Here is a 13,279-nt window from a genome sequence, read left to right as displayed (position 1 = left end):
GAAGTATCAAGATTCATGATAGGCGACGTCTAGCTATTGACAGTCCACTACTCAGATTGAAGTTGGTAGTCAACAAGCTTGGAGCTCCATCACCAATTGCCACCATATTACCAAGGCGGGAGAGACTTTAGCTCCTAGTCGTAACATGTAGCTAAAAGGATGCACACGACTCATGCTTCATCAATGCTATTATGGTTGAAGCTTGATGTTCGAATGCCATGGAGGTTCCATTGACTCTCCAAGAATGGAGAAAACTTGGGTGCACCCTCCACCTTCATTGGAATTTCAGCATGCATCCACCATCGTAGGTCTTAACCAACACCTAAGGGGACAAGAAGACGATGGAAATGCTATTGATCAGCATGTCACTAAAAATTGATGTTATAGAATGAGGTGACGACAAATCAAACCTTGAAGACATGAGGAGGCAGCTTACGCCATGGACCAGACCCCTGGAGGTCCAACATAGAAAGACTATGTTCGCTTGTTGGATAAATGACTGATGTGGAGATCTCGTACACGATGCTCATCAACCCTAACAAGAAAGTTGCAGCTTTGATCAAAGATGATCGATCAACCTCATCAACATACCATCACCAACAATGCACAAATCTTACACAATGTTGGCATCAAGATTATAGGACTCCAGTCCACCATCCTTTCATGATCAGGAGGTTGACCTCAATTAGGAACACACCTATGTCCTCGACTTCGCTGCTATACTAACTCCCTAAAAATCTGATGGCTACACCACCAGCGCAAAGATGTCGGATAATGACGAGCTTCAAAGCGTAGTAATCCTTACGGTAGACTTGTCTATGTCTATCAAATGATGACCGCGCACTAGCGAGAGGATGCCATGCTGGTGTTCGTTCGATGATCTCAACTATTTTACTAGGACCAGACAACTTTGATCAACCGGCGCAAAGACCTTGAGCATCCACCGTTTGATCATATTTCAATGCTCGGACAATCTTGAGATTTTGGCATTGCTTGAGTACTACCACACGAGTCGAACATATAGATGGGTTTACAAGTCTTGCATGCATGGCAAAAATACCCATTCATCAATATGGCGAAAAATCAGTAGTTAGGAGAGCTAACCCCAGAAGAAGAAAGAGCTTTCAACCCACCATCTTATTGCCCTTAGACCTGTACTCCCACCAAAAAGGTCTCGACATGCCACTACTCCACGCTTTTTGTTGCCAAAGGCCTGCATCAAGAAAATGCCTACATGGAGACACCGTCCGGAACAAGTCACATTCGAAGGAGCTAGGTACACCTCAAACGGTACACCCTACTCTAAATTACTTATTTGTCGTATCATAAAGTATGATCACATGCACCATTATATCCTCTTTAAAGATTTCCTTGATATGCCAAGAGTGATGAATCTTCGAACACCAATAGGAATATGTTAGCCCTAGAGAGCCGGGGGCTCAATTCTATTATGTATTGATTTTTACATCTTATATGGCGTTCTATGTATCTACTATATGTGTCTCTATACTATTTGCATGCTATAAATTATGTTGAGATCGGAATTTGCACAAACGAATTAGCTTGAAAATATATCCATCTATTCAACAATTCGGCAAAGACCCCCGTGCTAGGCATATGACTAATTATCTCTGGTTACATTAGCTCATTACTGATGAACTTGTGTCAATGCCCAAACGCGGACCAAGTGGGGTACCAGTTCCACAAATCTATCTATATATAAACTCCTAGAAGTTTATTGGAACACAAAGGTATAGCTATCTCAATAGAAGTCCATCTAAGATAAATATAGTAGTAGTTTGTATAATAGACATCCTTGGTATTCCAACACCCCAAGGATTTGAGCTACAGGATGAAAGAGTCTTGCTAGCCGAGACCAATTCACAGAGTGCCCTCAAAGTCCAGCTCACTTAAGTCACAGGTGAGCAAGTCTTAACAACTGAGACTAACACACATAGTTCACTCGAGGTCCAACCCACTTGAGTCGCCAGGTGAGAGAGTCTTAATGGCCGATACTTGCAACGAGCACTTGAGGTTGGTCGACTCTCAACCGCCACGACCACCAGTTGTGAGACTTTTAGACCGAACAATAGTTAGAGGTCTTACACTCCCTTATAAATTATGCTAATAGTTTAGTTATGGCAAAAGTAGGGACAATGCACTTATATGATAAATTAGAGCCAATAGTTAAAGCTCAAAGGGAAACAAAAGGAAGTCATTTAACCTATCCTCACCCTTGTCAAGGATGTTACCCTTCTCTCTATTGGAGATCAGTCACAATGAGTTCAGTCTCCTACCATGGACCTTCGACATTCAAGGTTATCATCATCCCTAGTCGGGGATGTCGTCTTCATCCACATATGACCTCCGTAGTTCGACCTTCAAACTACCATAGTGATGGCCTATCACATATAGAAACTCACCCCCACACAACGAGGTTAACTTTTTTTACATCCACTCTTGCTCTTTCATTAAGAACCACCTACTCAAGCCTAGATTCACCAAATTTCCCTCATATTGAGTTCCCTACCCAACATAAGCCTTGCTTGGCCAGGGAACTGGGGGCTTGTTGATGTCATAATTTGGTTCGACAAATACTTTTGACTTTTCAACCCATTCCACGTGGTACGCGTTGAAATGTCAAAGAGTCCACGTAGGACTCTGACCTTTCAACGCACTTAAACTTTTCATCAAGAATGAAAAGATAACTCTAAGATGGAAATAATCATGACTAATGAGATGCCTCACTTTGATACTCCGAGTCTTCAACCTTGGATCTCCACCTCTTAAGTCTTGGACGGTCACCATGTAATTGACTCACCATCTTGGATGGCAAGGCAAAAACATATCATGACCTCACTACTAGAGAGTCATAATCCAAAGCCTCAACCCCCAAGACCAAGAGTTCGACCCCCAAGCTTAGAAGCCACGACCTCCAAGGCTAAGGCCTCGACTACCAGGATCACTCTTAGACAAAGTGATTGCAAAGGAGACATAGTTAGCGGAAATCAAGGGCCAACTCTTACCTATTAGGCCAGGTGTCATGCTCTGATGATAGGTATGGTCGGAGGGCATGGTCCAAAAGTGACGTGAGAGGAAGAGACCACATAGTTGTGACATCTGTCACCAACTCTGTCAGATGGAGTGTCAGGAAGTAGAAATCATGGGGCTAACACCCTGATTTTCGGGAAGAACCCATGCCTTCCCTCAACATCTCAACTACTCCTTCTCCTATAAATATCAATCCTTCACAAGCAGAAAGGGGGACTTCAACTTTCTCTCCTCTCCGAAAGCTATGCCAAAATGCATAGTCCTTTCCATAGAGCTCCGCCAACCCGAGGTGGTGAAAGCCCAACATCAGGTGGAGGAAGCCCGATGTGAGGCCATCAGTTCCACCCAAGAAAGGAGCTTGGAAGCCCAACACCAGGTGAAGGAAGTCTGAGACGAGACTATTAGCTTCACCCAACAAGGAGCTTGGAAGCCCAACATTAGGTGGAGGAAGCCCAACACTAGGTGAAGGAAGTCCGGGACGAGACTATCAGTTTCACCAAACAAGGTAGCTTGGAGGCCCAGGATCAGGTGAAGGAAGCCCGAGGCCATACCTTCAGTCACAAGAGGTGAACGACCAAGGCTAGGCACAGGACTACCAGGGCATACCTTCAGTCACAAGTGGACGACCAGGGCTACTCACGTAGTCAAACTAATCGAAGGAAAAGATAGGCCCACTTGAAGAAAACAACCCCACCACTTTACACTTGGATTTCAACGGAACCTCCGTTGACTCGTTGATGCCGAAAATGGCACCAACAAGATCATTGCATCAAGTGATGATTAGGTAACAATCTAGTAATTGCTTGTATACATTTCGTTTTTCATGCTAATTTTTCTGGTATTTCTAATGTTTACTAATTGTTTCTGTTTATTAATTGCAGATCATTGATCATCGATATAAAGGAATGGAGTTACTGAAATATGAACCTAGCACTATTCAAATGAAATAATATTGGGTATTGTGTTGAATTTAAATTATTGATTATACAGTTAAACTCCCATAAATCAATAGACTTGGGACCAAGAAAATTCTATTAATTTAGGGAATATTTAATAATCGATAAATAAATTAAGAGTTATTAATTTATTAAAATATTATTTATTTTCGTAAATATTATTATTATTTTTCAATGATTTACATATATATTATTTAATGTGCTATTATGTTCAATTTACTACATTGTTCAATGTACAGTACTACATTATTCCATTTTATGAACTTTTTTTTTTTTTGGAATTAGGTCTCTGGGGTGGAATAAATATTCATTACAAGCTAGAATAAGCCGTTACGTAGTACATTATTCCATTTTATGAATATTAAGCCAACCAAAACTTAATTTAAATAAACAAAAGTCATAGTAACATAACATATCATACAAAAAAAATAGGGGAGTGAAATTTGCACTCCCTTTTTTGTAAACCACACTCCCATTTTCATTTTAATATTTTTGTTTCCACAATTACCCTTCTGACTACTCTCCATCTCTTATTTCCATCTGGTTCTTTTCTTCTTTTCGACAACCTCAAGAAAAATGTGTTTTCTATAGTGGATTCAATTCCAGTTTTGATCACCAACTAATCAGTCAACAGCAGCTGCTAACAAATTTCACATCCATCATCTTTAGCATCACCATTGATTGGCAGCCATCTTTGAGTGCTCTTGTCACTGTGATTACGGGTAATTAAACCACGAATTTGCTAAGATCATGTCAGATTCTTAGTCAAAGCCTCCACCAGCCCGTTGCATATGGTTCTCTCCTCCTCTTTCTTTTTAGTTATCGCATGTATGTCCACTTATAGGATACATGCAGCCACAATAACAAATCTTTTATATTATGCAGCCAATCTCATATAGAATTACTAGAAGTATTGTCCTGACAAAACCAGATGCGATCGAGATGAGTATTTACCCAGTATTTTTTTTAGTCCCAACTCTCAAATTTAACCTCATATACTACTTTGTGAGCTTTCTCTTCTTATACTTCTTTGTCCAGACACCTAACCCTTGTTATAGGTTCCTCCTCTCCAAACCTTCCCAACCCAACCTATTGACTTGGCCATTGGCTATGTACAGAGAAGTTGGATGCAGAGAGTTTGAATTAGAAAGCTTTCTATTGGGAATTGATATTTGATTTCAAGTGGGTTTAGTTCTGGAAACTGGCTTTAATTGCCTAGCATGCATGAAGTGAGCACTGATTAGTAAGAATTGAATTCTTGAAAGGTTAGTCTTAGAAGATGGAGAGACAAATTTTGCACTCACATAAGACGAATACCTTTTCAATGAAGATTGAAGGAGAAAGGGTTCAACAAAAATGAGAAAGCCGAGAGCATACACAAGGAAGATGATAGAGAAAGTGAGGGGTAAATTGGGAATTTCTATCGACGAGGAGTGTGGTTTACAAAAAGGAAAGTGCAAATTTTACTCCCAAAAAAATAATGGCTTCTCACCTCAAAGGTGTAAAGAAATCAACAATGACGAATGAAATGCGAAAATCTCATAGAGAGTTTCTATTGGGACCTCCAAATCGGCTCACTTGACCTCACTCTATTATTAATTATTAAATGACATATATAACCTACCATAAAATGACTATTAAGGACAATAATTATACCAAAAAAATATTACATTTATTTTATGTAGACTTTCCAATTCAATAATATTAGATTGTATTCCTTATTATTTTCCTTACCTATTTTCATTTTCCAATTTCACTACATACTCATTAAAGCATTCATATATATTTAATAAGAATTAAATATATAAAAATGTATTAAGATCATGTGACATAAAAATGTATGATATATATGTTGAACGCATATTGGTGAGGGAAAACAAAATAATTCCTCTTATGATTTATGACCTAAATCTAAGTCAATCAATTATATTTGTAAAAAAATAAAAAAATAAATAAAATAATAATAAAAATAAAAATATTTAAAAAAACGAATGATTTTTTTTTTTGGAGAATAAAAACAAATGATTTCTTCAATTTTTTTTGCACAACTAAAATGGAAAAAAAAAACATAATAGTTCATGGCGTTTTCTTATTGATTAGACATTAATTTTTGAAACTCAAGTTTGATTAAGAAATGTATATTTAGCTACGATTTATAGAGTGATTAAATCATTGAAATGACTAAAATTTTTATTTTAAAGATAATAATTTGTTTGCAAATTATATGAGTGAGGTTATTTGAGGAAGTTTAGTGAGGTTTAGTGAGTAAATTTAGTATTTGAAAATTTGATAAGAGGTGTAAAAAGCATAGAGGTCAAGTGAGTAAATTTGGAGGTTCCAATAGAAAAAACTTCTTACCATGTTAAGAAAAGTTAGAGATGAGATCCATGGTGACATTAATTTCAAGAAGAAACAAACAACAAATTGAGTAGCCCTTATAATTGAATTATGAACACTGTATCAAGGAATTATTAATTTATATATCATATGAGATCTATATGAATTTTTTTGAAACGTATTATCTTATAAATTTAGCGACCCAATCTTTTTCTTGAGAAAACCCAAAGAAGATGGCCGCCACCAAACCAAGGCCAACTTCTGTGATTTTCCTCTCCTCCGATGGGGTTCCGACATCTCCTCGTCATGCTACTGGACGAGTGATGCTTGGCCTATGCATGTTTTGATCTATGGGATGGCTTGGCAATGAGGTTTGAGTGTTGCTCATATCGAAGCAGGCTAGCTACGTTGGAGTACATCATTTCAAGAATGGTGAGGTGGCAGGCTGTGGATCAAGTTGGCACAACGGCAGCGGCGAGAAATGAACAGATTTGCTGGAGTGGCTGCCAGGGTACACTCCCTTTGAGAATTGAGCTTAGAACAAATCTTCCAGATCTGGGTTTGGGCTTGTTTGGGTGGATCAGGGTAGTGGGCTTATTAAGGTTTGGATCTGGATTTGGGACCTGGTAGTTTTTTTTTATAAAAATTTGGGATCCAGGGCGATTTCTGTTTCGGCTCACAGCCCTGCAATTCATAGAGTAGGCATTGGGAAGATGGGCCTCTGAAGTGAAGGGAGTGGGCCTCTGGTAGTGGGCTAGAAGGAGGGTGGTCTTGACATATTATAATTCTCTCTAGGGTTTTAGCAACTCATCAACCATGGACGCCACGGTCACCCCAGCCCCAGCCTCCAGTTGGAGCAACATCGTGAAGAAGCAGCCAGACCCAAAGCCCCAAAACTCCTCCACCACCAAAGTCTTGGTCGAAAGCTGCAAGTCCTCCAAGGGCATAGCCGTCGCAGTCGTCGACGCCAATGCTATCATTCAGGGCGGCGAGACCCTCGCCCACTGCGCCGACAAGTTCGTCTCCATCCCCGAGGTCATCGACGAAGAGGTCCGTGACCCTATTTCCCGCCACCGCCTCGCCCTCCTTCCCTTCCAAGTCCACACCATGGAGCCCTCCCCTGAATATCGCGATAAAGGTTACATTTTTATGGATTTATTGGTTTAGTTTTTGTTTACCTTTAATCGATAAAAATAAAGGTCACATTTTTACTTAATTTTATCAATTAATATTTTGGTTATGTGATTGAGAATGGGATAGGGTTTTGTGTGTGATAGAATTAGGGTTTTGTGTGTTTCTTTTGGCAGTTGAAAAGTTTGCGAGGGCTACTGGAGATTACCAGTCACTGTCAGGGGTTGATATTCGTCTTATTGCTATGACATATACACTGGAGGCTCAGATACATGGCACTGAGCACCTCAGGGACTGTCCTCCGCCGGTGCATACTGTCAATGTCAGGAGGTTGCCGGAGAAGGACTTGCCCGGCTGGGAAAATAATGTCCCCAATTTGGAAGAGTGGGAAGCGCTGGAAAACAAAGCGGAGGATAAGAGCAACTCTGTTTCGAGGATTCGTCCGTTGAAAGATATCAACTTGAATGTTTCTGTTGATGGTTCTGCGGTGGAAATCAGAAGTGATGTTCATTCTGAGAATCAGGAGGGTGGTGAGGGCATTCAGGGGAGATATAGGAGATATTTTCCAAAGAAGAAAGAGATAAATATTGAAGGGAAGATGGTTTCTGATGGAATTGATGCGTCCCAAGGACAAGTTGATGATAATACTGGTGACTGGATGCCTGCTGTTAGTCGGAGTACACATAGAAGGTTTTTGAGAAGAAAAGCTAGACGTGAGTCTTATGAGGCGGCATCAGCTGATAATGATCCTCAGCTACATGCTGAGGAAAACACAAGTGGTGGCGTACTTGTGGATGTGAATTTTTCTGTTGAAGGAGATGAGGTTGAAATGATAAATGAAAGGCTGGATCACATGGAGATCTCAAGCGATAATGGTGCAAGTGTTGATACATTAAATGTGAACGATGATAGTAGTGAGCAGAGCTGGATGCTGAGATCCTTGTATGAGTCTAGTGTAGCTTGTATAACAAGTGATTTTGCAATGCAAAATGTTATTCTGCAGATGGGTTTACGGTTGTTGGCACCTGGAGGAATGCAGATCCGCCAGCTGAAGAGGTATTTGTTTTATACATATACCCCATTTTATTAACCTTTCTCATTCTTTTACTAACTGCATTTATTAATGACTTGTTTCATTATGTTGTTTTTTCTTTCTATTTTCTGTCTTTTTGATTGAAAATGGAATCATTTACGTAGTAGGTTTTATCATATAACACATTTTAAAAAGGAATCATTCTGCTGCTTTGCTAATATTCGTGCTTCAAGGTTTTCTGAAACACCCTGTGCATAAGATGATGTTTTATGAAGATGACTTGCATATAAGTTGCTTTGGATGAATTTAAATGTTCTGTCCTCTGGACTGGGGCCTCTAATATGTGCTTGATGAAACAACTGTATCATAAGCATTTTATAGTTGATCTCTCATCTTTCTGTAGGTGGATTTTGAAATGCCATGCTTGTAATACTTTGACCAATGAAATTGGGAGAATGTTTTGTCCAAAGTGTGGAAATGGTGGTACCTTGTGCAAGGTAGCAGTTACAGTGGGTGAGAATGGGATTACTCTTGCGGCACGTAAGCCTCGGATCCCCAAGCGTGGCACAAGAGTGAGTATTTCTTTTAGTTATTATCAGAAACTGGTTACTGCCCGGGTACTTATTGTTGCTTATTCGTTCCTTAACTCTTGTGTATGTATAAGGTGATGATAAGAGTGGTTGCTATACTTGTTTTTTCCTCTAGTTGTTCCTTCCATTTGTTTATTGCATACTGGATTGTCAATTGGTTTCTAATTTGTATGCTCATTTGGTACTGGGACAAACATAAGCATGCAATCTATTCACAGTTCTAATTGAATGGGATGTGAGATTAACTTAACCTTATATCTGAATTAGAGAACATAAGTTATTCCATCCTTCATCCCTTAATCCATCTCTTGTATGTCTGCATTGGCTGATGTGATCCTGTAAGCTTTGATTCTTTACTTTTGTATTTCACTTGAAGCTGTGTTTCTCTTGACTATGCATGCATCCTAATGCTTGGCTGTTTGCAGTATTCACTTCCTTTACCACAAGGTGGAAGAAATGCCATTACCAAAAACCCTGTTTTACGTGAGGATCAGCTTCCACAAAAGTACCTCCATCCAAAGACAAAGAAGAAATCAAATAAGCCGGTAAAATTTCAATTTTTTCGGTTTGTGCACATGTGAAATATTGCTGGTTTTTTTCTTACTTTTTTAATTTTAATACTGAAGTGTCTTATTATACCTCCAGGAAGATGACGACCTACTCACTTCCAATGACTTCATCTTCATCCACCATTCGGATAAAAAGGCTCCTTTGCAGCCTCCAGTGAGGAAGGCATTAGCTGCTTTCAGCGGGAGGAGGAATCCCAATGACAATCACTATTCACATTCCAAGCATTAGGGTTTTGTTTAACCGTCTTGTGTGTGTTAAAAAGACTAATATTTTGTTTTGGCTCCAGTGTTGGTGTTTTGCCATCATAAATTGTGTGATAATCATGTGCTCTATGTTATGAGAGAGCAATTTTAATGGAATTTTAGAGTAGCTATCAGCATTTTTATTTTGGTGATGAAAAGACAATTACATTGCAACCAAAGTGACCTGGGTCAATCACGTGACCAATCCTTGATGCTAGCTTTGAATGACTAAAGGTATCTAATGCGCTAGTACTTTGAATCCGATTACAAGGCCAATAATCCTTTTTCCGAAAGGCCTCTAAACTGTTAAAATTGATGGTCCCTGTCCTGACTTTGACCCCAGGGCCCCTACGACTACTCACATACATTTTGCTCACAACATGTTGTGCACATTACATGTGGGGAGTCGGAAAAGGGTCTACAGGGGTATTGCGACGGACGGGGGCTGGTGGGGAGGGAAAATATTTGCCTATGCTGCCCGATGTGTTTTTGTCCTGCCGTTTTTCATTTTTTAAAACAAAAAACATTGTTTTAAAAGAGAAAAGAGGGCAAACCTAGGCAAGGTGTCACACATATTTGAGGGAGAACAGGGGTAAAAAGCAATAGAAAGCACTATGTAATAGAGTTTACCTGTTTATTGTAGGTCTATTCGGAGGTTTTGCTCCAAAGATGGAAAAATTTACGGACATTGACACTGGTTCATTCCTGCTTGTACTTTCACTGGCAGCTTGACGGATGTCTCCAACATGATCATCAACCTTATCCGATCTGGCATCACTCTCCGTGACTTTCTTGGAGGTGACAAAACAGTAGGATCCTCATTTGGATTGAAATCTGAAGCCTTAGAATTGCTGGACTCCTTCTTTGGAGCAGGCCTTGGAAGCTTATCTGGATCTGTAGGTAGTGGCGCAGATGTAAATTACCTAGACAGGACCACAGTTATCAGAGGCAGAACCAAAAAGAGAAGAAAACAAAAACAATGGCTACAGTTAGATACCTGTGCTCTAGTGCCTGCTGCACAGATATGCTAGTTTTTGGGTCATAAGTAAACATCTTTGATACCAAATCGAAGGCATCATCACTAGCCATTGCAAACCTTTTACGCAAAGCAGATGGTGGAGAATACTGGTATTCCACATAGTCAGGAAGGTATACCATATCAGGCCATTGAGAAGGTGTTGAAGTCCCAAAAGCCGCAAAAAATCTTTCCTAGTTGATCAATATCATTTGTTCCCTATCAGATATTGTATGAAATGAAGAAACAATCAGAAAACATACACCAAATATAAAGTTTAATTATAAACATCCCTTGATGGAAAAGAAGAGATAAATATGATGAACCACATGCATATGTAAAATGACCAGTTAAAGATTAACAAGCGATTATAACAGTAAATGCAGTTTCATGCTATTTAACAAACCTAAGCCAAAACATAAATAATTAATAGAGTAAAAGTTTTGGCCAAGTGAAATCTGCACTCTAATTCTTAAGCCGAAACATAAATAATTTTAGAGTAAAAGTTTTGGCAAGTGAAATCTGCACTCTAGTTCTACAATCAAAGAAACAACAAATTTCCATAAAACTATCTAATACTGGAAGTAATCATAACTCATTTCATCGAATAAACATAAAGAAGAAATGGGAGACACGTGTTTATAAAACCAATGATCTCAAAAATGAGACAAAATTGCATGTTAGGCTGTTTCAGAATAAAGTATAAACCCAAAAGAGGAATTTTTTTTTTCATTGCTATGACATAAGATTGAACAAAAAATATTTTCAGTTTATCTCTCAGATGAAATTATAAGCCATACATGCACCAGCACGAACACAAACAGCTTGAAACAAGTACTTGGTCATTGCAAAACATTTGAAAGCATCGAGTTATAAGCCACACATGAATCACCACAAACACAAAAGCAAAGTGACCAACAGTCTAACGGAGACTACAGAAATTTTATAAAAGTTCAAGCATGTAGTGCAAATCATGTAATGGAAAATAGTAAACCATGAAACCCGAGTTTCATTACTAATTATGAATATTTTTTTACCTGCAGAAATGGTTGTCGTAGGAGAAGCTCAGCAAATATACAGGCTGCAGCCCAAACATCCACCCCAGGTCCATATTGTTTGGTGCCAAATAACAGCTCAGGTGCTCTATACCATCGAGCAAAGACCTAGTCATATGGCTCAAGAGCTTATAACAAGCTTGCAGTACTTAAAATAAACAAAATTTGATACTACAATACTTTAATAAGCTTTCTTCAGTAAAGGGAATAAATTACACCTAAAGAGATCTAACTCAAAACACCTGTTATTGCATAATCATATGGGTGACCATCATTACAGGGAGAAGCAAACCTGATGAGTGAACCTGCGATCTGGACTCCCAAATACTCGTGCTAAACCAAAATCTGCAAGTTTAATTAGCTGTCCATTAGGTCCTATCAACAAGTTGTTTGGCTTCATATCCCTGCAAAGCACAATTAGCACACACTTGAGACAGATTATGACAACCAACCAACGAGCTGCAAGTGACCTTCTCAACACGAAAGAGATACCTATGCAAAACCCATTTCTTGCGACAAAAAGCAAGTCCTTTTAGCGTCATCTGAATATACGACTTGATATCCGCTGGTGAAAGGACTCTATTATGGTTACGTATAACAGCTTCAAGGTCCATCTCCATGAACTCAAACACAAGATGCAGGTTTCCTTTATGGGGGAACGCGTCGATCAACTCAATAATATTCGGATCTTTCAGCTCCTTTAGCAGTTTAATCTCTCTAAAAGCGCTGTTACATTCACCCCTTCGTTTTGCTTCCAAACCCGAATCTTCTTGATAGCAACTGTCTGCCCTAATCAAAACTCGCCGATTACTTATTCAAGTTTGCGTGTCGTTTATAGGAAACAATCAAACTAACCAGGAAAACAATCAATCAAAGTAAGCACAGCCACGAAAACAAGACCCTTCACACAAAGACAACCCTTTCAAGTTCCTTTTACTCGTCGGGCAGTCTCTCCAAATCTCATAGTTTAACTCACATGTTAGGACTGACCAACTCCCGGCCCAACTGAACAATCACAAGCTTTCTAGTACCAGCCCACACATATGCAACATGCACAATGGCCCAATACATTGTTTAGATTTGAGCTAGGCCTCCTTACCTTTAGATCCATTTTTCCTTCTCTTTTCTTTTGAAACTAGGCCATTGTACAGAGCACACAAACCAGACACCAAAACAGATTTTTTGTATTTATCTGGTTTAGAAAATCAAAGATTGCATGAAACAACACTGCTAACAAAAGCCCTCAAAATGTAGCCTCACACGACGTCATGACCAATTATATATTATGATACCAATTCT

General features: G+C 39.2%; 1 protein-coding gene and 1 pseudogene across 2 annotated transcripts; one reads left to right on the top strand and one right to left on the bottom strand.

Moving 5' to 3' along the window:
- Nucleotides 1-6,890: 6,890 nt before the first annotated feature.
- LOC112179226 (RNA-binding NOB1-like protein) lies at nt 6,891-10,051 on the top strand. 2 transcript variants are annotated; one of them, XM_040511850.1, is made up of 5 exons: nt 6,891-7,482; nt 7,628-8,531; nt 8,912-9,080; nt 9,524-9,643; nt 9,744-10,051. In XM_040511850.1, exons 1-5 carry the CDS (start codon nt 7,161-7,163, stop codon nt 9,894-9,896), a joined length of 1,668 nt encoding a protein of 555 aa, XP_040367784.1. In that variant the 5' UTR covers nt 6,891-7,160; the 3' UTR covers nt 9,897-10,051. The 2 variants fall into 2 exon arrangements, with proteins under 2 accessions (XP_040367784.1, XP_024173348.1); XM_024317580.2 differs by having other exon boundaries at nt 6,896-7,482; nt 7,652-8,531.
- Nucleotides 10,052-10,217: 166 nt separating this feature from the next.
- LOC112176261 lies at nt 10,218-13,051 on the bottom strand (annotated as a pseudogene).
- Nucleotides 13,052-13,279: the final 228 nt, after the last annotated feature.

The sequence above is a fragment of the Rosa chinensis genome, chromosome 7, assembly GCF_002994745.2.
Source record: "Rosa chinensis cultivar Old Blush chromosome 7, RchiOBHm-V2, whole genome shotgun sequence".
In the NCBI taxonomy this organism is placed as follows: domain Eukaryota; kingdom Viridiplantae; phylum Streptophyta; class Magnoliopsida; order Rosales; family Rosaceae; genus Rosa; species Rosa chinensis.
The sequence above is the reverse complement of the archived record's forward strand: the minus strand, read 5'-3'. Positions and strand labels throughout refer to the sequence as shown.

Excerpts from the sequence above, each read along its gene's own strand:
- LOC112179226 (XM_040511850.1), top strand. The coding sequence starts at position 7,161 with ATGGACGCCACGGTCACCCCAGCCCCAGCCTCCAGTTGGAGCAACATC. Across the intron at positions 8,532-8,911 it reads CAGATCCGCCAGCTGAAGAG|GTGGATTTTGAAATGCCATG; the intron begins GTATTTGTTTTA and ends ATCTTTCTGTAG. Across the intron at positions 9,644-9,743 it reads AGAAGAAATCAAATAAGCCG|GAAGATGACGACCTACTCAC; the intron begins GTAAAATTTCAA and ends TTATACCTCCAG.